The 21,677-nt window shown below is 52.3% G+C and overlaps 7 protein-coding genes across 7 annotated transcripts; 3 read left to right on the plus strand and 4 right to left on the minus strand.

The window, feature by feature from the left end:
- Positions 1–37: 37 nt before the first annotated feature.
- On the minus strand, positions 38–1,306 carry N7482_010691 (M20 family metallopeptidase; the record flags this gene model as incomplete). Its single annotated transcript, XM_056692815.1, has 1 exon — positions 38–1,306. One exon carries the CDS (start codon positions 1,304–1,306, stop codon positions 38–40), a length of 1,269 nt encoding a protein of 422 aa, XP_056538772.1.
- A 1,055-nt stretch (positions 1,307–2,361) lies between these two features.
- N7482_010692 (Pyridine nucleotide-disulfide oxidoreductase class-II) lies at positions 2,362–3,333 on the plus strand (the record flags this gene model as incomplete). Its single annotated transcript, XM_056692816.1, has 1 exon — positions 2,362–3,333. One exon carries the CDS (start codon positions 2,362–2,364, stop codon positions 3,331–3,333), a length of 972 nt encoding a protein of 323 aa, XP_056538773.1.
- Positions 3,334–4,358: 1,025 nt separating this feature from the next.
- Positions 4,359–9,267, plus strand: N7482_010693 (uncharacterized protein; the record flags this gene model as incomplete). Its single annotated transcript, XM_056692817.1, has 2 exons — positions 4,359–5,328; positions 5,387–9,267. The coding sequence occupies 2 exons, from the start codon at positions 4,359–4,361 to the stop codon at positions 9,265–9,267; spliced, it is 4,851 nt and encodes a 1,616-aa protein (XP_056538774.1).
- Positions 9,268–10,608: 1,341 nt separating this feature from the next.
- N7482_010694 (uncharacterized protein) lies at positions 10,609–11,520 on the minus strand (the record flags this gene model as incomplete). The annotated part of the gene is made up of 1 exon (XM_056692818.1): positions 10,609–11,520. One exon carries the CDS (start codon positions 11,518–11,520, stop codon positions 10,609–10,611), a length of 912 nt encoding a protein of 303 aa, XP_056538775.1.
- A 1,682-nt stretch (positions 11,521–13,202) lies between these two features.
- Positions 13,203–14,174, plus strand: N7482_010695 (steroid dehydrogenase; the record flags this gene model as incomplete). Its single annotated transcript, XM_056692819.1, has 1 exon — positions 13,203–14,174. The coding sequence occupies one exon, from the start codon at positions 13,203–13,205 to the stop codon at positions 14,172–14,174; it is 972 nt and encodes a 323-aa protein (XP_056538776.1).
- Positions 14,175–15,827: 1,653 nt separating this feature from the next.
- N7482_010696 (DUF3716 domain-containing protein) lies at positions 15,828–17,153 on the minus strand (the record flags this gene model as incomplete). The annotated part of the gene is made up of 1 exon (XM_056692820.1): positions 15,828–17,153. The coding sequence occupies one exon, from the start codon at positions 17,151–17,153 to the stop codon at positions 15,828–15,830; it is 1,326 nt and encodes a 441-aa protein (XP_056538777.1).
- Positions 17,154–19,725: 2,572 nt separating this feature from the next.
- On the minus strand, positions 19,726–20,981 carry N7482_010697 (glycoside hydrolase family 16 protein; the record flags this gene model as incomplete). The annotated part of the gene is given in 3 exon segments (XM_056692821.1): positions 19,726–20,070; positions 20,143–20,807; positions 20,822–20,981. 3 exon segments carry the CDS (start codon positions 20,979–20,981, stop codon positions 19,726–19,728), a joined length of 1,170 nt encoding a protein of 389 aa, XP_056538778.1.
- Positions 20,982–21,677: the final 696 nt, after the last annotated feature.

Genomic DNA, 21,677 nt, shown 5'->3' on the forward strand with positions numbered 1-21,677 from the left:
CTAGTGTTCGATGGCTACTGCTCTGGGCCCTATTCATCTACTTTCTCAGAAAAGTCAAGACAGCCAGGCAAAGTGCATCCACCCCCGCCTGCATCGTGGGTTGGATGATGGGCGCAAAACGGGCCGAGTGGTTGCCGGGGATCTCCTCGGTGGGATGCTGATTGTCGTTCTGATGCACCCGATCCCAGAGTGCAGGGTCAATCCCACCCAGGAGCCAAAAGCAGCTGGGAAGACCTCGGCAAGTCGCCAGCGTCGAGAAATCCTCGCTCACATTGGTTCTCGGGGTATCGCCGTCAAAGTCCTCGAAATGTTGTTCGAAAGAGGCGGCCAGCTGCGCCGCCAGCTGTGTGTCATTGTCGGTGGGCGGGAACCGCCGCGTCGGCGTGAACTCGGGTGGCCTGGGCGAGCCGCTGGCCATGCATTCGGCCTCCACAATCCGCTGGATCGCAGTGATGATCTTCTCTCGGGTCACCAGCTTGACAGTTCGGAAATCGAGCCCAATTTCAGCCCGGTCCGCAATGATGTTCTCGGTCTGCCCGGCTTGGAGACTGCCGACGGTCACAACCGCCAGGTCACTGGGGTCAACCTCTCGGCTCACGATGCCCTGCAGTCGCACAACAATGTGCGCAGCAAGAAGCGCCGGGTCGACGGTCTGATGAGGCAGTGAACCGTGCCCACCGCGCCCGTAGACGGTGATCTTCAGACTATCGGCCGCCGCCATGATCGTTCCCGGACGGGAGCCAATGCGCCCGGCGCGCATGCGCATGACGTGCTGGCCAAAGACATAATCTGGAACCGGGATCCTTGAATAGAGGCCATCGTCTACCATCGCTTGAGCGCCGGCACCCCGTTCTTCGTTCGGCTGGAACAGCACGATCAACGTGCCGCTCCATGCATCCTGCATCTTGGCAAGCGTTTCCGCCGCAGCGAGCAGACAGGTCATATGCATGTCGTGACCACAGGCGTGCATCACCGGTTTCTCAATCCCATCGGCGTCGCGCATGGTGACCGAACTCGCGTATGGAAGACCCGTGAGTTCCTTGACCGGAAGGGCGTCCATGTCAGCGCGCAGGAGGATGGTCTTTCCCTCTCCATTTTTGAGGACTCCAGCGAGCCCATAGCCACCAATGCGGGTGTGGATTTCGTAGGCATTTAATTGGGCCAGATGGGCCGCAACCGTTCGAGATGTCCAATCCTCTTGCAGTGAGAGTTCGGGATGGGCGTGGAATTGCTTGTAGAGATCCTCGTACGAGGTCAAGTCGATCGAAGCATCTCTCAAAATGTCCGACGCACTTCTTTGTGGCATGATTCTTATTTCGTCCACAGTGCGGTTTTAGGGAGAAGGAAAGGAAAAGCTTCCCTTCTGGACGATCTCGCTAGGTCCTGCGAGCCCCGCGAGTCAGACAGTCAGCACTTCCCGCGGGTAACTAACTTCGAGTGGAGGGGCTCGGACAAGCTCCACTTCTCCAGGAACCGCCGCCTTGTTGGGAGCCCGGGCGAATGGAGTGTCATTGACAAACTTGTCTTGGATTGTCGGAAAGTTGTCGAGAATGAGGATGGTGACATGGCGCTTCGGATATGGAAATGGTTATATCGGCTCCGAGAGGCCAGCTTGTCGTTTGGCTTGTTTAGCTTGAACAATGTACATAGACTGCGCCAAAAACCGCAAAACCGCAAAACCGCAAAAAACCAAACCGCAATTGGGGGGCTTATGCAAACAGGCCCCATCAGGTTAGTTTGGTCAGGTGTTCCCCTCACTCCACGTCCATCAGGCGATCTCTGTCCATCGTTCTGTCATGCGTCACAGTTTCTATATAGCGAGTTAGCTAATAACCTAAAAAGGTTTTAAAGAGTATATATTAATTTTGCGACCGAAGAACTGTAACTAAAGGACATATTTACACTTAGCAATATTAGACCAAATTAGTTGCTAACGATGTGTTATGGTGTGTAAGAGGTTAATTTTTGAAAGAGGGTCGGCTCAGGTCATATGGGGACGGAAAGACTTATGGATGAGCGCCGATAAAAATTGGGCTGAGCTGACATGTAGTCTCTCTCGGGAGTTACATCGCTGATAAGCTAGCTTACCTTATCGCCGTGCTTGCATCATAGTGCCAGGCTAAGCTTTAGTGCCAAGATTGGCTGCATAAGTCTGTGACCTTTGGACGAATAGTGTTCAGTGCTTTGATAGTGAGTTACATCGCTGATTATTAGCTAGCTCACGTTCTCGCCAGTCTGGTGTCGTCTTAATTTTGAGCCTTCCAGACGCCCGGTGGTACCACCGCAGAGCGGAGTACTTGAAATCATGTCATTATCTGCTGCCTCTCTGCTTCTTCTCCTGCCATATGAACCATACACATTATGATATTTGACGCCCTCATTCTCGGCGCCGGCCCGGCTGGTCTTGCAGCAGCCAGCGCCCTGGGTCGTGCTCGCCGACATGTCCTGGTCATCGCTGGTTCTGACTATCGAAACCGGGCGAGCCATGCAATGCATGGCGTTCTGGCTTGCGAAGGGATGAATCCGATCGACTTCCTTACTCAAAGTCAGCATCAGATCACAGCTCTATATCCGAACATTCGCCTAGAGTCTGACACTGTCCAGCGTGCCGCCCAGATTGGTACCCCAGAAAGCCCGGCCTTTGAGGTTCAGACAGCTACGGGCGCGGTTTACCAGGGTCGCCGCCTTATCCTCGCGACCGGCGCTATCGATGAGCTCCCAAATGAGATCGCCGGCTTTGAGACCTGCTGGCCTGACCATATCTACCAGTGTCTACTTTGCGACGGCTTTGAGCGAGCCGAGCGTCCATTTGGTGTTGGGGTCCTTGCTAAGCCCCTGTCGGCGCACTATGTGCATCTTGCTTTACGGGCACGATGCTTTAATAAGCGCGTGGTTGTCTACACCGATGGTCTCTACACCAAAGAGCAGCAGTGCGAGACCGAGAAGCTATTTGCACCCGCATTGGCCCAAGGCGTTACTCTACAACATACAGCTATTAGCCGTCTAGAGCCATTGCCTACCAACAAAGGTCCTGGGGCTCATATTCATCTAGAGGGCGGCAAATCGGAGCGTGTTGACTTCCTAGTGTATAAGACACTTACTCGGCCCGCTAGTGCCCACCTAGCACTACAGCTAGGCCTCCAAATCAACGAAATCCCTGGCCATGGCTCAGTCATCGCGTGCAAAGAGCCTACTGGGGCGACTAGTGTGCCAGGGGTGTTTGTCTGTGGTGATGCCGGTAGTCTGATCAAGGGAGTGGCCCCGGCGATGGCGCAGGGCCTCTGTGTTGCAGATGTGGTTTGGGGGGGCCTGCTGGAGGAGGATAAATCTTAGGAATACATTCTGCCCGATATTTTCTTCAACAGACTATATAGTATAACGGGTGAGCGCCCGACTTGAAGCTTAGTTCTTAGAGACCTCTAAGACCTCCCGAAGGTAGTTACAATATATTTTGGCTTACTTAAATGCTTACGCTAGGTACCAAGTGGTAGAAGCCCTTTGTTTCTTTCCAGAAGGACCTTCTGGGTGTGTTTTCTAAGTACTTGACAAGGTTTCCAATCATTAGAAAAGGTAGAATTTGAGTATCAAATATGCATTCGCTTGCCGGCCCTCGTCCATCCATCGGTAGGGTCGATATCGAATGAAGGTAGTAATCTCGTAAATCGGCATTTTGTTCTCGTGCTATCCTCCGTGCTGCCTTTTTAGTCCAACCAATCGACGCTAGTGCCCTGCTAATGCTGTAGATTGTTACAAGCACACGGAATTCATCCCACAGAAACACCACCATCTCATCCTGGTACAGATCGGGCTTTTCGAGAAGATGTTCGCGGAGAGCTTCTAACATGGGTGGGGTAATGCTCCGTCGCCGACCGACACCGTTGGCAGGGGCTCGGACATTTCCAAAGCATCTGAGATTCGATCGGATGGCGCTGATGGACCGTGGGGTGCAGCGGACAGCTTCGGCGATCTGTGCGTTAGTGAATGTCTCGCGATCCTGGATAATGTCACGAATGAGCTCATGCTGCCATGGTTCAAGCCTTGGCGCCATACTGTACCACTGTTGCTGCTCCAGGAACGGCGTGGGACGTACCGACCACGTTCAATGTTCCACCACGTGATAAACCACCTCCACCCGGCCAATGGCATTTGATCTCTTGCCGCCCGCTGCTGGGCTACGTGTTTAGCACGAAGCTGAGTCCTTTACGGCTGACAATGGCGTCTGTTCTGTTTCCCATGCCAAATCGGTGCTCTTCTTATCGAGATTCGCTGATAATAAATCAATATTTGCACCCGTTTTTCTATCTTTCCAATATCTTTACCTATATACCTTTGATTCCTAACTAGACCAGGTCTCCGAGATGGCCCAACCCCCACTCGAGACGTTCCAGATCGGTTGGATATGTGCCCTGCCGATCGAGGCTGCCGCCGCCAAAGAAATGCTAGATGAAAGCTTTGGCATTCTCGACGTGCAAGATTCAAGCGACTCAAACACCTATACCCTAGGTCGAATCGGCAAACACCACGTCGCGATCGCCTGCCTCCCAGGCGGCCAATACGGAACTACGTCGGCCACGACTGTCGCAAATAATATGGTCCGCACCTTTTCGAAATCTCTGCGGGTCGGGTTGATGGTCGGCGTTGGCGGTGGAATTCCGTCGGCTACTCATGACATTCGGCTTGGTGATGTTGTGATAAGCTGCCCTGAAGGCACCTCTGGCGGAGTGCTTCAATACGATATGGGGAAGGTCGGTACGAAAGGAGAGTTTCATCGAGCTGGCTCTTTGAACAGCCCTCCTAGGGCCCTGTTAGCAGCAATCAACTTGATGAGGGCCGCCGAGCTCACGGATGATCCTTGCTATCCTGAATATCTCCTCAAGGCGATCGGTAGAACGGCACGCACTCGGAAGAACTTTGACCGACCACAACAAGACCGGTTTTTCAAACTCGAACACATTCATCCTACGACTGCAAGCACTTGTGATGGATGCTTACTAGAATGGGAAGAAACACGAAGTGAACGTGAGACCAGTGATCCACAATCCCACTACGGTATTATTGCATCTGGAAATGCTGTTATCAAGGATGGATACACGCGCGAGCAGCTCAGGCTCAACACTGGGGCCTTGTGCTTTGAGATGGAGGCAGCTGGCTTGATGATGGACTTCCCTTGCATTGTTGTTCGCGGAATCTGTGATTACGCCGATACCCACAAAAACAAGCAGTGGCAAGGATATGCGGCCTTGGCAGCGGCATCATATGCTAAGGAGCTGCTAGGGTATATACCTACAACCCATGTGTCGCAAGAGAATTTGGTGGTAGATGTGTGTTGTAAGTATAATCTTCAATTGTTAATATTGAATAATAAGTAATTAACTTCTATAACAAGCGGGACTCAAAGAGGAAATCGAAGGCACCAACAAGCGCTTGGACCGAGCATACAACCAACAAGAACAACATCACAATGAGCAGAAATCAAGAGCGTTGACAGATCAGCAACAACGTTGTCATCAACTTTTTAAGATTTCAAACTACGAGGAGCAAAAGAACATCAATCCCAGAAGAGTGGAAGGAACCTGTCAATGGGCCCTACAGAGCGCTGAATATATTCACTGGTGGGAAAGCAGCAGCAATGATCTTCTATGGGTGTCAGCCGACCCGGGCTGCGGCAAGTCTGTCTTGGCGAGATCGATCATCGACGACCACTTCCAAGGTTCTAGCTCAGCAGTGACAACGTGTTTCTTTTTCTTTAAGGATAATGAGGAACAGAACCATTTTGCTACCGCACTATGTTCAATACTACATCAACTCTTCAGCCAACGACCTCATCTTTTGTCCCATGCGCTACCGTCCTGGGAGAAAAACGGGGAGAAACTGCGACACGAGGTTGACGAGCTTTGGCGAATCTTTATAACGGCCGCATCGGCTGACGTATCCCACAAGACGATTTGCATATTCGATGCCCTCGATGAATGCCGTGAATCGGATCAGGGCCGATTGATTGAGAAGCTCCGGTTCTTTTACCATCAAAAATCGCCATCGACACAGGATGCCTCCTGTTTAAAATTCCTAGCCACTAGTCGTCCCTACGATAGTATACAGGATCATTTTCGAGCAATCACTGATTCTTTCCCGCATGTACACATCAAGGGTGAGGAAGAAAATGACCGAATTCATGAAGAAATTGATATAGTGGTGAAGATTCGAGTAAAGGAACTGGCCGAAGAAGTGCCTCTAGCTCTGGAGGTCCACGAGCGAGTCGAACAGCAGCTGCTTCACATGGAACACCGTACTTATCTCTGGCTACATCTAGCTATTGATGATATCCGAACCACCTTCAAGCGCAGCCTTCGGCCTGCAAAGAATTCGATCACACTGATACCACCTTCTGTGAATGCAGCATACGAAAAGATCCTCTGTCGAGTTCCTGCAGACCATATGAACACAGTCAAGAAGATCTTGGAGATCATTGTGGCGGCACGACGTCCTCTAACAATACGAGAGATGGCTGTGGCGCTAGGCATTGCCACTTACTCCGAGGCACGAACAATAATGGAGGCCGGGCTGGATCTAACCCATCTACAGAGAAAAATTCGAAGTTTATGCGGCTTATTTGTCTTCACTAATAACTCCAAAATCTATTTGATCCATCAAACTGCCAGAGAGTTTCTGATTCAGAAGGAAATCTCGGCCGATCTGAGTTTCGCATATTGGAGCAGCTTGAGTCATGCAGAAGACCAGATGGCTCAGATCTGTTTGCGATACCTCTTGATGGAAGGTTTGGAAGACGACATAGGACAGTCGAGCTCTAATATTCGGGATTTCTTAGAGTATTCAGCAGTACATTGGCCTGATCACGTACGGAAGACTGCTTTGACATTAGACATGGAAGGGGTTAATCAAGTACATAGAGTATATGATATGAGTGAAAAAAGGCTCTCGCTGTGGTTTCCAATTTTTTGGAAGGCAATGATGCCATACCACCGTGTGCATTTAATGGATTCACTTCACCTGGCAGCATTTAACGGTCATAAAGAGGAGGCTCAATTTCTACTTACTGTCAAGAAACACGACATCAATACGGCAGACGAAACAGGAACGAACGCATTGGCCTGGGCCTCGAAGAAAGGACACGACAAGGTTGTGGAGATGCTGCTCGAGCGAGGAGCCGATGTCAACGCCCAGGGTGGAGAGTACGGAAATGCGCTCGTCGCTGCTTGCTCTGAAGGATACGAACAGGTTGCAGAGATACTGCTTGAACGAGGAGCGGATATTAGCGCCCAGGGTGGAGAGTACGGCAATGCGCTCCAGGCTGCATGTTTTATGGGACGCGACAAGGTTGTGGAGATACTGCTTGAGCGAGGAGTCGATATCAACGCCCAGGGTGGATACTGCGGAAACGCTCTCCAGGCTGCTTGTTCTGGAGGATACGATAAGGTTGTGGAGATACTGCTCGAACGAGGAGCCGATATCAACGCCCAGGGTGGATACTGCGGAAACGCTCTCCAGGCTGCTTGTTCTGGAGGATACAAACAGGTTGCAGAGATACTGCTTGAACGAGGAGCGGATATTAGCGCCCAGGGTGGAGGGTACGGCAATGCGCTCCAGGCTGCATGTTTTGGTGGACACGATGAGGTTGTGGAGATGCTGCTTGAGCGAGGAGTCGATATCAACGCCCAGGGTGGATACTGCGGAAACGCTCTCCAGGCTGCTTGTTCTGGAGGATACAAACAGGTTGCAGAGATACTGCTTGAACGAGGAGCGGATATTAGCGCCCAGGGTGGAGAGTACGGCAATGCGCTCCAGGCTGCATGTTTTGGTGGACACGATGAGGTTGTGGAGATGCTGCTTGAGCGAGGAGTCGATATCAACGCCCAGGGTGGATACTGCGGAAACGCTCTCCAGGCTGCTTGTTCTGGAGGATACAAACAGGTTGCAGAGATACTGCTTGAACGAGGAGCGGATATTAGCGCCCAGGGTGGAGGGTACGGCAATGCGCTCCAGGCTGCATGTTTTGGTGGACACGATGAGGTTGTGGAGATGCTGCTTGAGCGAGGAGTCGATATCAACGCCCAGGGTGGATACTGCGGAAACGCTCTCCAGGCTGCTTGTTCTGGAGGATACGATAAGGTTGTGGAGATACTGCTCGAACGAGGAGCCGATATCAACGCCCAGGGTGGAGAGTACGGAAATGCGCTCGTCGCTGCTTGCTCTGAAGGATACGAACAGGTTGCAGAGATACTGCTTGAACGAGGAGCGGATATTAGCGCCCAGGGTGGAGAGTACGGCAATGCGCTCCAGGCTGCATGTCTTATGGGACGCGACAAGGTTGTGGAGATACTGCTTGAGCGAGGAGCCGATATCAACGCCCAGGGTGGAAAGTACGGCAATGCGCTCCAGGCTGCATGTTTTGGTGGACACGATGAGGTTGTGGAGATGCTGCTTGAGCGAGGAGCCGATATCAACGCCCAGGGTGGAAAGTACGGAAATGCGCTCGTCGCTGCTTGTTTTAGAGGCCACGATAAGGTTGCAGAGATACTGCTTGAGCGAGGAGCCGATATCAACGCCCAGGGTGGAGAGTACGGCAATGCGCTCCAGGCTGCATGTTTTATGGGACGCGACAAGGTTGCAGAGATACTGCTTGAGCGAGGAGCGGATATTAGCGCCCAGGGTGGAGAGTACGGCAATGCGCTCCAGGCTGCATGTCTTATGGGACGCGACAAGGTTGTGGAGATACTGCTTGAGCGAGGAGCCGATATCAACGCCCAGGGTGGAAAGTACGGCAATGCGCTCCAGGCTGCATGTTTTGGTGGACACGATGAGGTTGTGGAGATGCTGCTTGAGCGAGGAGCCGATGTCAACGCCCAGGGTGGAGAGTACGGAAATGCGCTCGTCGCTGCTTGCTCTGAAGGATACGAACAGGTTGCAGAGATACTGCTTGAACGAGGAGCCGATATCAACGCCCAGGGTGGAAAGTACGGCAATGCGCTCCAGGCTGCATGTTTTGGTGGACACGATGAGGTTGTGGAGATGCTGCTTGAGCGAGGAGCCGATATCAACGCCCAGGGTGGAAAGTACGGAAATGCGCTCGTCGCTGCTTGTTTTAGAGGCCACGATAAGGTTGTGGAGATACTGCTCGAACGACGAGCCGATGTCAACACCCAGGGTGAAGACGATTATAATGCGCTTTACACTGCCTGCTCTAAAGGACATGACAAGATCGTGCAGATGCTGCTAGAGCGAGGAGCTGATGTCTACACCCGGGGTTAACTATGCAGAAATGCGCTTTGCGCTGCTTCTTCTGACAGAAACGAGAAGATCCTGTAGATACTGTTAGAGCGAGGGGCCGACGTCAACGCCTAGGGTAGACGCTACGGAAATGCGCTCCAGGCAGCTTCTTCGGAATAATACGTCAAAATCGTGCAGATGCTTGGAAGATATGGAGCTGATCGAGTTTTATCCTATCGCTCCCCTTTTAAAGACCATTGAGGCTTTGAGAATAGACAGTCTAATCGAATGTAATTATACTTCATCCCCAATCCCTCAGCCATCTCGGTAACATTGCGATGATTGTCGCCATTGCTATCAGTGTTTCGAAACAGGACATGAACTCATAAGTTTGAGATGATGCGACCATGCGCCAGTTGACTCTTTATCATCGACATAAAACCATATTTACTTGTCGAAACATGGAGCGATAACTTACCGCTAGCAACTGATTAGTTGCTGATGGGCCCACATTCGTTTAGTATTTCCTATGTAATCAGGGAACCGAGCTGTAATGCAGCCATTGTTACAGCTGAGTACCGGAGACATCAGACACATCGAATAGCGGTGTATCTGAGTGTGTGCTTTTAACAGCGCTTCTCCCCCATCTTTCTACTGAATCAATCAACTCATTCATTTTGAACTGGTTCCGCTTGATCTCATTCGTTGTCTTTGCATACTAGGCTATACAGTATCAGCTTGCTGTGACATTACTCTACACAAGGTAGGCAATGGTATTGTATTGTAAGCTGTGTGTATTATGCTGCCTCAGTATCGTCATTTTCATCAAGTTATAAATGGCTTTGGAGTTAAAACTCCCCGCTAATGTCTTGGCAGTGGGGCACTCATAATAATTTTGAGTGTTCAGGGCGGAAGCTGTTTTCGCTAACGACTGTATCGATGCCAGCTGGCAAAGTACTTTATCCCGAGCCGCTCCAGTCGGGAATTTATCCGACCACTTCAGCGGCGTACTATCGATCCAGGTAAGGATCATATAGGGGTATTGCAGATGGTTGCTGAAGTCAAGCGAGTAGGTGATGGGACGGGGCGACCAAGGAAAGTTGGCCCGAGCAAGCCGATCGAGAATTAAGAGGCATACCAATACTCGAGCGCCGTAACACGTAGCGTCTCCATGGAGATAGTGGTTTTCCTTGATTTAGTGGGCGATCACTGAGGGGTTCGCTTTGGGCAGCTGTACGCTGACACTGAATAAAGGTAAGTTGATTGTCTAAAGAGACGTTGATTCAATTTCCAGGAACGTGACAATATTTGTAGGCAATTGAACTGTCACTCAACCCCGGAGTGACTATGATTCAACGGACGATTAACTCATAATCATAAGAGTTACCGAGTCTTCTTTTTTGCCTTCTTCGCTTCAGCCAGGTCACTAGCATCCCAGACACGCTCTGCCAAATCATGCAATAGCATATCGGCTGTCAGCACGAAATCATGCTCGTCTTCTCCCGGTTTGTCCAACAGGAGAGCATCAAATGGGATAGTTAGATCCCCCCCTTCAATCGTAGGACGGGAGCCGTCTCTCCCTCTCTTGATGAAGATCCTCTGGGCGACTCGAGGTGGTGGAGGATTACTGATGTCTCGATCGACAACACGACGACCGCTTGCGGTGATTTGGACATGGCTTGGTAATGGTGTGAATACTGGCGTCCAGGATCTGATTTCAATGGAGCCGGATGCTCGTTTGATGTCGACAGTCACTCCCATTCTCACGTCACCTTGTGATCCATTTATCCACCAAGCGATGTCCTTTTCCAGTTTCGAGGTTGTCTCTGAGAAGCCAGTCTCTAATGTCACTGTTGGAAAATCTCTCATTTGGCCGCGTGGCCCCCACGACCGGTCTGCCTGCTTGCTTCGATCAGGGGTATCGACACGAGTGGCTCCCCAGTTCGCAAGCCGTCTGTAGACTTTCATCTCTTTGGCGAGGGTCGCAATAATTATCTGAAAGCTGTCCGCCGCTTCTTCATGAGGTAGACCAGGCATTGTAATGATGAGAATCTGAAGTGATGGCGAATAGTCACAGCGTCCGGGCAAGTCTTCCTCGTGTTCGGCAAGGGTTTCTGGTGGGAAGTTTTTCAGGACGATAAAGCGATCCTCGACTGAATACGGAGGGAAGAGGCTCTCAAGAGCGAGTTTGTTGTTGTAGCAATAGACTGGCGTGTCAGAGGGAAGGTGCGCGAGAAACATGCCTGCACCTCTTTCCTCTGACACAACACCCTCGCTTTCATACGCAAATGACATTTTGAGTGGCAGGTTGACTTGTCTACCTCGACATCAGCCAGCAAGGAGGATGCTTAGTAAATCCAGAATGAATGAATGGATGGAAGAATAGAGAAACAATCATGGGTGCAGGGTGATTGTTATACGGCTTGTTCCTGAATGGAAGCATTGATGATGTCATCTGTACTAACTTAACCTTAAGTGAATGGGTGAACGCTGGTTGGCCGGCGTTGCAGTACCGACGGCGCGACCAAAGGTTTGAATCGATCCAGGTTCTCAGGGAGCCTAAAGAGTGCTCTGCTCGCTGGAGCCGAATATCCCCTACCCAAGTTTAATTCTCGAGACCAACTCTGATTAATTTTTTTTTGAATTCCATTCTTGAAATATACATCATTGCTTCGCCTTTTGCTGCTCATCTCTTCTGCTATGTACTTTGATTCCCGGCCTCTGCTACTACTGCTACCACTTGTCGCGTCTGCCGCTGCTCTGCCCTCCGCATCGCAGCTCGGACTCTTCGCCGTGTCCGCTCCTCGCTAGATAACGTGCGCCTGACCATCCCGTGCGCTACGAAGTATGTCTCCTGGAATTTCATCCGCTTCCTGTCGATCTTTAGCGTATCCCCCTCTAGTACCGCGCGGTCTAGCTGGGCCAGCCGATGTAGAACAGGCTCGCGAAGTGATATTGGTACCTAGAGTTCTCTTCGGTTAGTGTCCTTTCTAAGTTTGAGAACCCTACTAACCTTTACACATTCGCTCCGCCGACTAGAGCAGTACCGACACTTCTTACGCTTTCGGCCCTCGTCGAACACGCACATAGGAAGATCGAATTGACCGGCGCTGACGTGTCCCTCCCACATATTGAAGCAACGGACGCAAACCTCCGGGACTTCCGTTTCTGAGTTCCAAGAGCTACTGTTACTGCTCTCAGTATTCGTGCCCTCACTCTGACTGTCCGTCTCAGTGCCTAGCCCCATAACTGGGGGCTGCCCCATATTGATACCCTGAGCGGTATCAGTTCGATTGTTGCTCCCGTGAATAATACTGATGTTTCTGCCGGTGCTGCGGGTGTCTCTTCATCTTGCATCTCCCTCAGGATTTCTGACATCTCCTCTATGAGGAATTGGATCCGTTGAATTTTGGTAAACCTCATTTTGGTGGAATGCGTATACAGACGCTCATCAGTCTATTCTGTGGTGGGCGATTCTGGCTGCAAATTTCGCCCGTCTCGCGCGCCCGAGTTTGAACTAATCTGAACTAGGGGCTAATCCCCGCACGGACCGGTTTCTTTCCCGCCGTCTCCCGACTGCGCTCAGTTCCTAGTCTATACTGCCATGGAATATATGTCGTGCGAATAGGTATAGTGTATAGATAAAATAAAAATATATAAAAAATATAGGGAGTAGTACGTTCCTCTCTTAGATCCAACAGCCGGGTCTCTGCCGACGGGCACTAGTGCGCTCGTACGGACCAGGGGACAGCGAATCACCTGTTTTTCTACCGTCATCCATCTATCTGATCTTCATCGCAGCCTCGTTGGACAATCTCCAGTACTAGCCGATACCGATAGTGGTACGCTTGACATCTTCAAATGGGAGGTCTGGGGCATTCGAAGCGGTCTGTGCGCTTGCAGTCGGGCCAAGTTTGTACGCCTGATCGCAAGCGTGTGAGCCGCGGCCACCTTTCTCACGGTTGAGTGCCATCATCATGGGAACCACTTGGTCACAGTTCTTTCCACCGCACCCGACTCTGACTGAGTCAAACCTTCCGAGCCAAGAGGGCAGGGTGTTTGTCGTCACCGGCGGTTATTCCGGCGTGGGTCTCGAGCTGTGTACGATTCTCTACGGAGCTGGAGGCAAGGTGTATCTCGCTGGGCGCTCAGAATGGAAGGCTGTAGAAGCTATTGCAGGAATCAAGTCTCTCCAGCCTTCGTCCAGAGGGGATATCTGCTTCCTTCCCGTCAATCTAGACGACTTGACTTCCATCAAAGCCGCCGTGGAGACAATCACTTTCAACGAGTCCCGGCTCGACGTCCTGTTCAACAACGCCGGCGTCTCCAACCCACCGCGTGGCTCCCTTTCACCGCAGGGCCATGAGCTCCAGTTTGCGACCAACTGCCTCGGCCCACATTTATTGACCAAGCTTCTTCTACCCCTGTTGAAACACACCGCTCAGAACGAGCCGCCCGCCACCGTGCGGATTATCTGGACAGCATCGGTGACCGTGGATCTTTCCACTCCCAAAGAGGGTGTGAATCTGGACGAGCTTTTGCGGCCAGACACAGACCCCCAACGCAATTATGAGAATACAAAGGTTGGCAACTGGTTCCTGGCCCACGCCTTTGCCGATGAGATCGGTTCTCACGGAATTCTAAGCGTGGCTGTGAACCCCGGCAACCTGAAGTCAGCGCTGACTCGCCATCTGTCCCCATGGGTGCCCTGGTTCGTTTCCCCCCTTTTATATCCAGCCAGGATGGGTGCTTACACGGAGCTCTGGGCTGGGCTCTCTGGTGAGCTCACAATTTCTGACGGAGGGAAATATGTACTCCCCTGGGGCCGGCTTCATCCGAATCCGAGACAGGACTTGTTACTGGCAATGAGAACGAGGGCGGAGGGTGGGACGGGTGCTGCAGCGACGTTTGTGCAGTACTGCGATGACCAAATTTCTGGTTATTTGTAGAGTGAGATCATACACGAGCGCTAGTCGCTTTGTTAGAACCCGAGTCGGACCACGCCAAGGTCTATACCTACCTGCAGAATTAAGAAATTCATCTAGTCCAAATTTGTTCCCTCGCTGAAAGGCCGCTGCATAGCCATGACGGGAGGCTGGGGGGCGGGGGCCAAGTTCTCCATTTCTCTCCCTGTCAATAGATAAAGAAAAGAAACGTCATTCTTCCCTCTCTCCTTCTCCTTGGCCACACCCAATGCCCAACAGCCATGAAACGAGTGGTCCAACTTCTATTTTCTCGCCGAAAGGACCAAGAGGGAAGTCCACGCCGGCCTAAGAAGACGGGCGAACGTCCTGATCATTTACCACGGCGAAAGCGGGCCCCCCCTATTTTCCTTCTCAATCAACCAATGTTATTCGTCTATATTGGTTCCGCTTGATATCATTCGTCGTTTCTGCATACTAGGCTATACAGTATCAGCTTGCACTGATATAGTATTAATGACCGTTATATCCTCCATAAGGTATATAGAAGTAAACATAATGTTTATAGCCAGCCTAATCAGAAAAACTCGGTATATTCAACGATGCACTGACGTTTGAGGAAAAGAAGAGAAAAAAACATATCTACCTGTAGGTAGTCCTTTTTCAAAAGAAAGGAATCTCCCTTCAGAAAACACATACGTCCATCCTGTGACGCATGACAGAACGATGGACGGAGATCACCTGATGGACGCGGAGTGATGGAAACACCCGACTAAGCTAACCTGATGGGGCCTGTTTGCATAAGCCCTCGACAAGATAGTTGCCAGAGCCTCCGTAGTTTCTTCCTTCTTCACCTTCGTTGTCTCGTTGAATGCACCTGGTTACCTTTCCAGTTGGCTCTTTTCTATCATCGTAACAGGACACTCAAGAAGAAAGACAGGCTGTAGACGAGCAGCCAGAGAAGTCAAAGCTACATGCAAACCATCACGAAAGCCAGACAGACGCAGTCGAGCGTCTACGCAATAGCGATAGGGAAAAGGTTGATGCGTCAAGAATCACCCAGGCCACAGAAGAGACCACTCAGGACAGTAAGCGACAGGTCGAGACTACACTTATAAAGACGCCGTATGCATTTCGCAGGAAGCGAAGATACTAGGGATCGAGCGGCGAAGCCGTAAGACCTCAGGGGATAGGGAGAAGACCTAGACTGCCTCCGAAAGGGCTCTAGCATTTCTGAACCTATCAAGAAGGAAGCCCTTACAGGACGCAGAGAAAGACCTAGACAGCCTCTGAGATAGCTCCAGCAGATCAGACCCGTTAAAAGGGCAAGTCTTGCTAAGAGACAGCAACGACTACGAAGGGAATAGAATCACTTAATGGTTTATTCGGATAACTAAACTAGATACGGAGGCAGAGCTCCGTACAGACAGAACAACAAGAAAAGAGAAGCCTACCGCCCCTTACTGCCCCTAAGCGCACCACCCCAGGTCTGAATAATCGGCGCGGCATCTGCGGCCGCAAGGACCGATAGCCGGCGAACCAACGCCTGACGATCAAAATTAAGGCGCTCCTGAATCACGTCGAGCTCAGCAACAGCAGCCATCAAGGCTAGACAGTCGTTGGAATCGACGTCCACTAAGGGAGACTGGTACCGAGGCCCAACCAGAGGCACACTGATAGCTAGGCTGGTCGAGACAGCGCTGGTAGCAGTGGCGGCCGAGGCGGGGACGGCAGTCGAGGCAGGCGTAGGGCTGTCACAGGCGCAACGGACGAGACAGATGCCGGGCCTCCTGCAGGTGTAGTAGTAACGACCGACACAGGCGCTGTTACGGCCGCCGCTGTAGGAACAGCCGCGGGCCCTGCTACGGGCGCGGCACTGGCGGTAGGCCCAGCTGGGGTGGCAGGCGCCGACTGCGCGGTAGTCTCCCTAACGGGCTCGGAGTGGCCTTTACCCTTGCTGCGGCTCTTCCGTGCAGAACCAGGGACGAAAGTGAACCCCGGGAAGAACTGCACGAAATAATCACGGACCCAGTCAGGCTGGTCAATCCGGAACGAGCAAGTGGCTCCACTACCGCCGAATGCGCAGTTCATACACGCGCCCAAGGAGGCGGCGGCGTCTTTCGTCCTAGCAATACGACAGGACTTGAACGGGCCATAGCCCTTCTGACACGCTACACACTCCTCCCCCTCAGGCGCGGTATAACCAACACGCTGCCCCAACGACCCTACAATCCGGTATTTGGTTGTCGCCACGTTCTTATACGCGGGCGTCCCATCCTTCCCTATCCGCCAATCCACATTCGGAGATTCGGGCGTAAGGCGGGCCTGGAGCAGCTCCGCCTCACGACCCTGGGCAAGATGAGCTATAGGGTTCCCGTCACTCGTCAGGTTAAACTGGTCAAGCGGACAAGTGGTGGCTGTGGCCGGCGCGGAGGGAGACACCACGGATAGTATAAAAGGAGGCGCTATAGGCGGAGTAGGAGGCGGTACCACGGATAACACAGGAGGGGGTACGGGCAGAGCAGAGGATAGCGTAGCCGGTACAGGGGAAGGTACGGACGGCATAGGAGGGGTCGGGGTCAGCGCTATAGGCGGCGCTGCGGAAGAAGGACCCGACGACACGACCTGAACCTCCGGAGGACTGGGGATGTCTACTCCCTGAATACCACTAGCCCGGACAGTAGGGGCTAGGCGAGGAGACCGCCGTAGGCTCTGCGTGTCCGGCGTCTTGCGCTTATAGGGCGCTACAGACGACTGAGAAAGCGCCGCGGGCGCTGCACCCTCGGCAGGCAGCTCATCCTCGGCTAATGCCAGGATCTCTTCGTCCAGAGACGAAAGAGGAGACTCCTCTACAGCCCAAAGGGCCAGGGCGGCGGACGTAATATTTAGCAGCGGCGGGGTCGTTACTGTGACCCCCCGAAAAGAACTGGCTGGCGGCGGTAAGGCTAACCTCGACAGTCTCTGCCTCTTCAGGCGGCTCGACGTAAGGATTGCCTGTACGGACATCATGAGTAACGAACGATTCATTCAAGAGGTGCCAGAAGAGCTCACCAAACGCGTCCATCTGACGCAAAGGTCTTTTCGGACGACCGCGGCGAGGAGGGCTCGCAGCTTGATAGGCTGCTAACGCAGCGAGCTTCGCACGGAGGGCTGGACGGACGGCGGCAGGGAAATCTTTAAGCGAATCGAACGAATTTCCGTGGTCGTGGGACATGAAAAATCGTGACGACGGAGTGTTGAAGTGAGGCGAAACGACGCATATAAACGATTCTGATCGCACCAGGCCGTCGAGGCAGCCATATTTTACCCTACACGCTGCCACACATCCTCGACACCCTGACAGGCCAGGGAGACCGCTGAACGGGCCTCTTGATGCTATTCCAGGCTTAATGCTCATTCAAAGACCTCGATATCAAAGGCTAGACGACGGCCGGTGATCTCTGAAACGTCTACAATAGAAATAATTGGTGGATGGTGGTTGCACGCGCACATGGGCGCGACAGATAGAAGGGCTCTTTGATATAGATCTTCAGCCAGAAGGAATTCTTTGACGACGAGGACGGCCAAGTGGGGGAGGATGTGGTGTGATCACATGTCAGTGGGGCCCCACTGAGAGTTCAGTAGGGTGCGCAACCTCAGGCACCCAATTCCACCCACTTTCATTTCAAACGCTTACCTTACCTTACACCTGTCCACGTATCTCCTCGACCCACCAATACCAGTTTTTACCTGGTTTTTTACACATCCACATCCACTTCCTAACTGGGAAGTATCTACAGTAGTTCTCTGCTTCTTCAAGTCCCGACCGACAGGCGTTGGCAAGATGGCCAAAGTCAAAAAGAATGTGAGTCAACTAGTTCTGCGTCAACCTCCCGTGGAGGATCCTGCTCAAGAGAAAAAGGTGCAGTATTAATAAGATCTGAAATCTTAGTAGATCGATGCTGCGACCAAGTCGATACGTATTGCGCTATGATGCTGTAGGGGAGGGTTAACTAGTACTGTAGGTACTGTAAGTAGTAGAAAACTAGTAAAACGTTTATAGGAGATGGTAAGAAGTACATACCGGGTAAACAAAACCGGGCTAATTCAGGAATGTAACTACATAGATACCACATATTTCATACTATTACCGAGCTTACATAAGCGAATATAGGGGGCGCCCTGCTGAGCATTGACCGTCGCACCCTACTGAGGGCTCAGTGGGGCCCCAGTGACCGAAGTTCTGGGATGTGGTCCCAGGACCTGTTACTGCCTCAGGCAGTCCACGGGCGGCGGAACTATAATCCGACAGCCCCTGGCTGTCTGGCTACTAGGCCCACCGGGTATCATGTTACATAAGCATCATCAGAAGTATTTAGCTTAGCGTCCTTCCCATGACGGGAAGGACAATCAATTATTCCGTTCTGATCTCTCACAGCGACCGATCCCACATCATGTGATCAGTGGTCGGTCCCACTATCAGGGGCTGAGATTTGTTAGGCGCGTGCATTGCGAAAACGACGATACAAAAATATCAAGTTACAGTGACAGCAAAAGTTTGAACACCATAGGACCCACTTCCAGACCGCTTAGATTGGTAGTCTACCGCCTTCCCAAAACTCGTAGAAGGAGAGCAGGCTAAGATACGGCCAACGCGATAATATGTCAATCTCTCCCTGCTCACACAACTACACATACCCTACGAATCTTCGCAGAAATTGGCCAATCAAGAGGGCAAGATCTTATTAGCCCGGGGTGATCTTCAAAATGGCCGCATCAAATCTCTTCGGGCAGCAGCGAAGATATACGTAATACCACTTACTACACTACACACGCGCGTACACGTCCAAATCTCTCGCGTTGATAAGCGCCCATCAGGTCATAAAATAACCCAGTTCGAAAAAGATTCGCTTGCCCAGTGGATAATCTCTATGGATCCGCGTGGAGCAGCGCGCAGGCCGGCTACTGCGCGAGAAATGGCTAATATCCTATCAGACAGTCCTTGTATTTGTTTGCGATTAGGAGATCGCGAGACAGAAGAGCCGAATGCCTGAGTGAGGCGGATGGAGTGTGCGTTGCGCCGTCCTAAGTACATAGACGGTGCTGATCCCATATCTAGCACTGTTTGTTCCTGTCCGACTGAAAGGGTTATTCTGTGGTCGCGCGACGGAGGGTGAGAATCACCCGCTCTCGTCTGGCTTCTCACCCTGTCTATTGCACACTCACCCTTCTCACCCTCGGTCGCGCGACCACAATGCAGCGATCGGTTGTTACCCAACAAGGCTAGGCCAAACTACTGGCTGGCGTGGCCATTTGGCGCGTGACTAATATTGGTAAATAGCACGCTTAAAATGGCGTCCAAAGTAGGCGTTTTCGGCGCCGAATTTACCGTGTATTATATTGCGATATCTGGATTGCTCAACAATGTAATGGACGTCCTTGACTCCCACCACCCAAAACACGCTTAAGACCAAAACACCACCGACCCGGTCGAAGCTAACTCAAAGCCATAGGGATATCTTCCAGATTAAGAAAATGACCTAAAACCAAGCAAGAACACAAAAAGAAAAAGAGAATAACCGGCTAAAATAAGCATTTTCTAAATCGCTTGGAAAACCTTGAACCCCCCAAACTCCCAATATGCCTCCTCAAAGCTACTCGGATTGTTCGCCACGAAGTCGGAGCATGTCGCGGGACACTTGTACATCTGGGTGTAATACTGCGGCTGTGCCGCCAGCTCACCGCACAGATCGATATTGGCGACGATGCTTTGGTTGCGGAAGTGCGAGGCGATGTCGCATTCCGTACTGGGGAAGTCCGCCAGCGCGGTGCCCCAGGTCGAAGGGTCGGGCTTGCCGTTGGATCCCAAGATGTCGGATGGGATCGCGTTGCGGGGGAAGAACCAGGCGCGGATGCCTGCGTCGCGAAGCTCGAGGGCGTAAATCTGGAATCTGTGCATCAGTGGATGATTGCCTCGTGGTTTCGCATCAGAAGCAAGGATGCTGAGTGTACGTACCCCACCGCCATTCTGGTTCAATGCTGGTCCGTACGTGGACGGGTCGCCGATCACGCCGCAGCCAGCATTGCCGTTGGTGCTGTTATCGCACGTCTCGTACGCGGCGGAGCCGGTCTCCTTGCGCTTGACGTTCATCTTGCAGCCGGGCGTGGTGTGCAGAGTCACCTCGTTGCCGTGCGAAGCCCAGTTGGTGGATTCGAGGATATCAATCTCGCCGTTTATGGGCCAGTTGTACCCGTCGGTCAGCCACAGTGCAGGCCAGGTCCCACAGCCGTAGGGGGTGTGGATGATATCAAACACGAACAGGCCCGTGTCGTAGCTGGCTTTGGACTCGATGCGCACCGAGTTGCGACCCGCCACGGCCTTGGGCGTGAAGGAGTCCACGCGCAGGACGGCCGAGGTGCCCGTCGCATAGGTGAGGTTGAGATCCTGCGCCACCTCCTCGTTGACATACACCACGAACCCGTTGGTGGGGTCTTTATCGGAGAAATAATTGAACTGATTGAAGAAGGAAGTCCCCTGGTATGTATCGACCAGCTGATAGTTCAACGGCGTATAATCGGGGTATCGGTTGGCCCTGACGCCCTCCACTGCACCGACTACCACCACAATTACCACCACTGCCACTACCGCGGCGATGATGAGTCGCCGGCGTCGCGACCAGCCTCGGGGGTGAAACCAGGGGAGCACTCGGGGGTCCGCTCGGGTGACGCGGCCGCGCCAGTCACCGTTGGCACGATGGGGGCCTTGGGGACATCAGTAGGTGTGAGCTGGGGAAATTGTGAAGTGGCGCTGCTGTAGCGGTGGGCATACTCGGGTGGAAGACGTCGATCATCCATGCTGGGTACGAGTTGGGTATGACGTGGCAGATGAAGCAGATGAAGCACGCGAGTCGCGTCTATATCTTGGGGTTCTGGTTAGTGGTCGAACGAATGCCGAAGACGGGAGAGAGGTTCAGAGGTGACGGAGAGGAGCTAGACGAAGCTGATTGTGTTTTTAAGATCTCAGCCGGACCTCACCGAGACTGATGAGATCATGGCCGTCTGTGGTATGCTGGCAACCCAGAAAGGGAAAGTGCCAATTGGGATCCGTTTGCGATGCCGACGCATCGTTTGGGCTTCGGTGGGAAACTAGAAAACTTACCGTGACAAGTGCCTGTGCGGATCAAAGTATCAAAGTCACGTCAGAAAGTCTCGCTTCTGTGGATGGCCTGCAAATCATCAATTGCCATTAGACTCATAGGAACCTTACTTGACCAGATATTGCGCGGCAAGAGATTTGGACACAGACACTGCACGGTGCATTTCTGGCAAGAGCCGTCTTCGTACCCTCAAGGTGGGTGGTGCAGTCGTGAAGGAACGAGCCACGACCAACTTTCCGTGTGGAGTTTAACTATACGGGAAAGTATATTTTGTGCATGGACGCCCGGCGCACCCAGGCAAATCTGCGCCAGCGATGGCTCCCCAACGATCGCCAGTCAGTCCAAATGCGTCCTCGAAGGCCCTGAAATGACATCCTGTTCCCACAACATGACA

Source organism: Penicillium canariense (genome assembly GCF_028826845.1).
Source record: "Penicillium canariense strain IBT 26290 chromosome Unknown utg000008l_segment0_segment0, whole genome shotgun sequence".
NCBI lineage: Eukaryota > Fungi > Ascomycota > Eurotiomycetes > Eurotiales > Aspergillaceae > Penicillium > Penicillium canariense.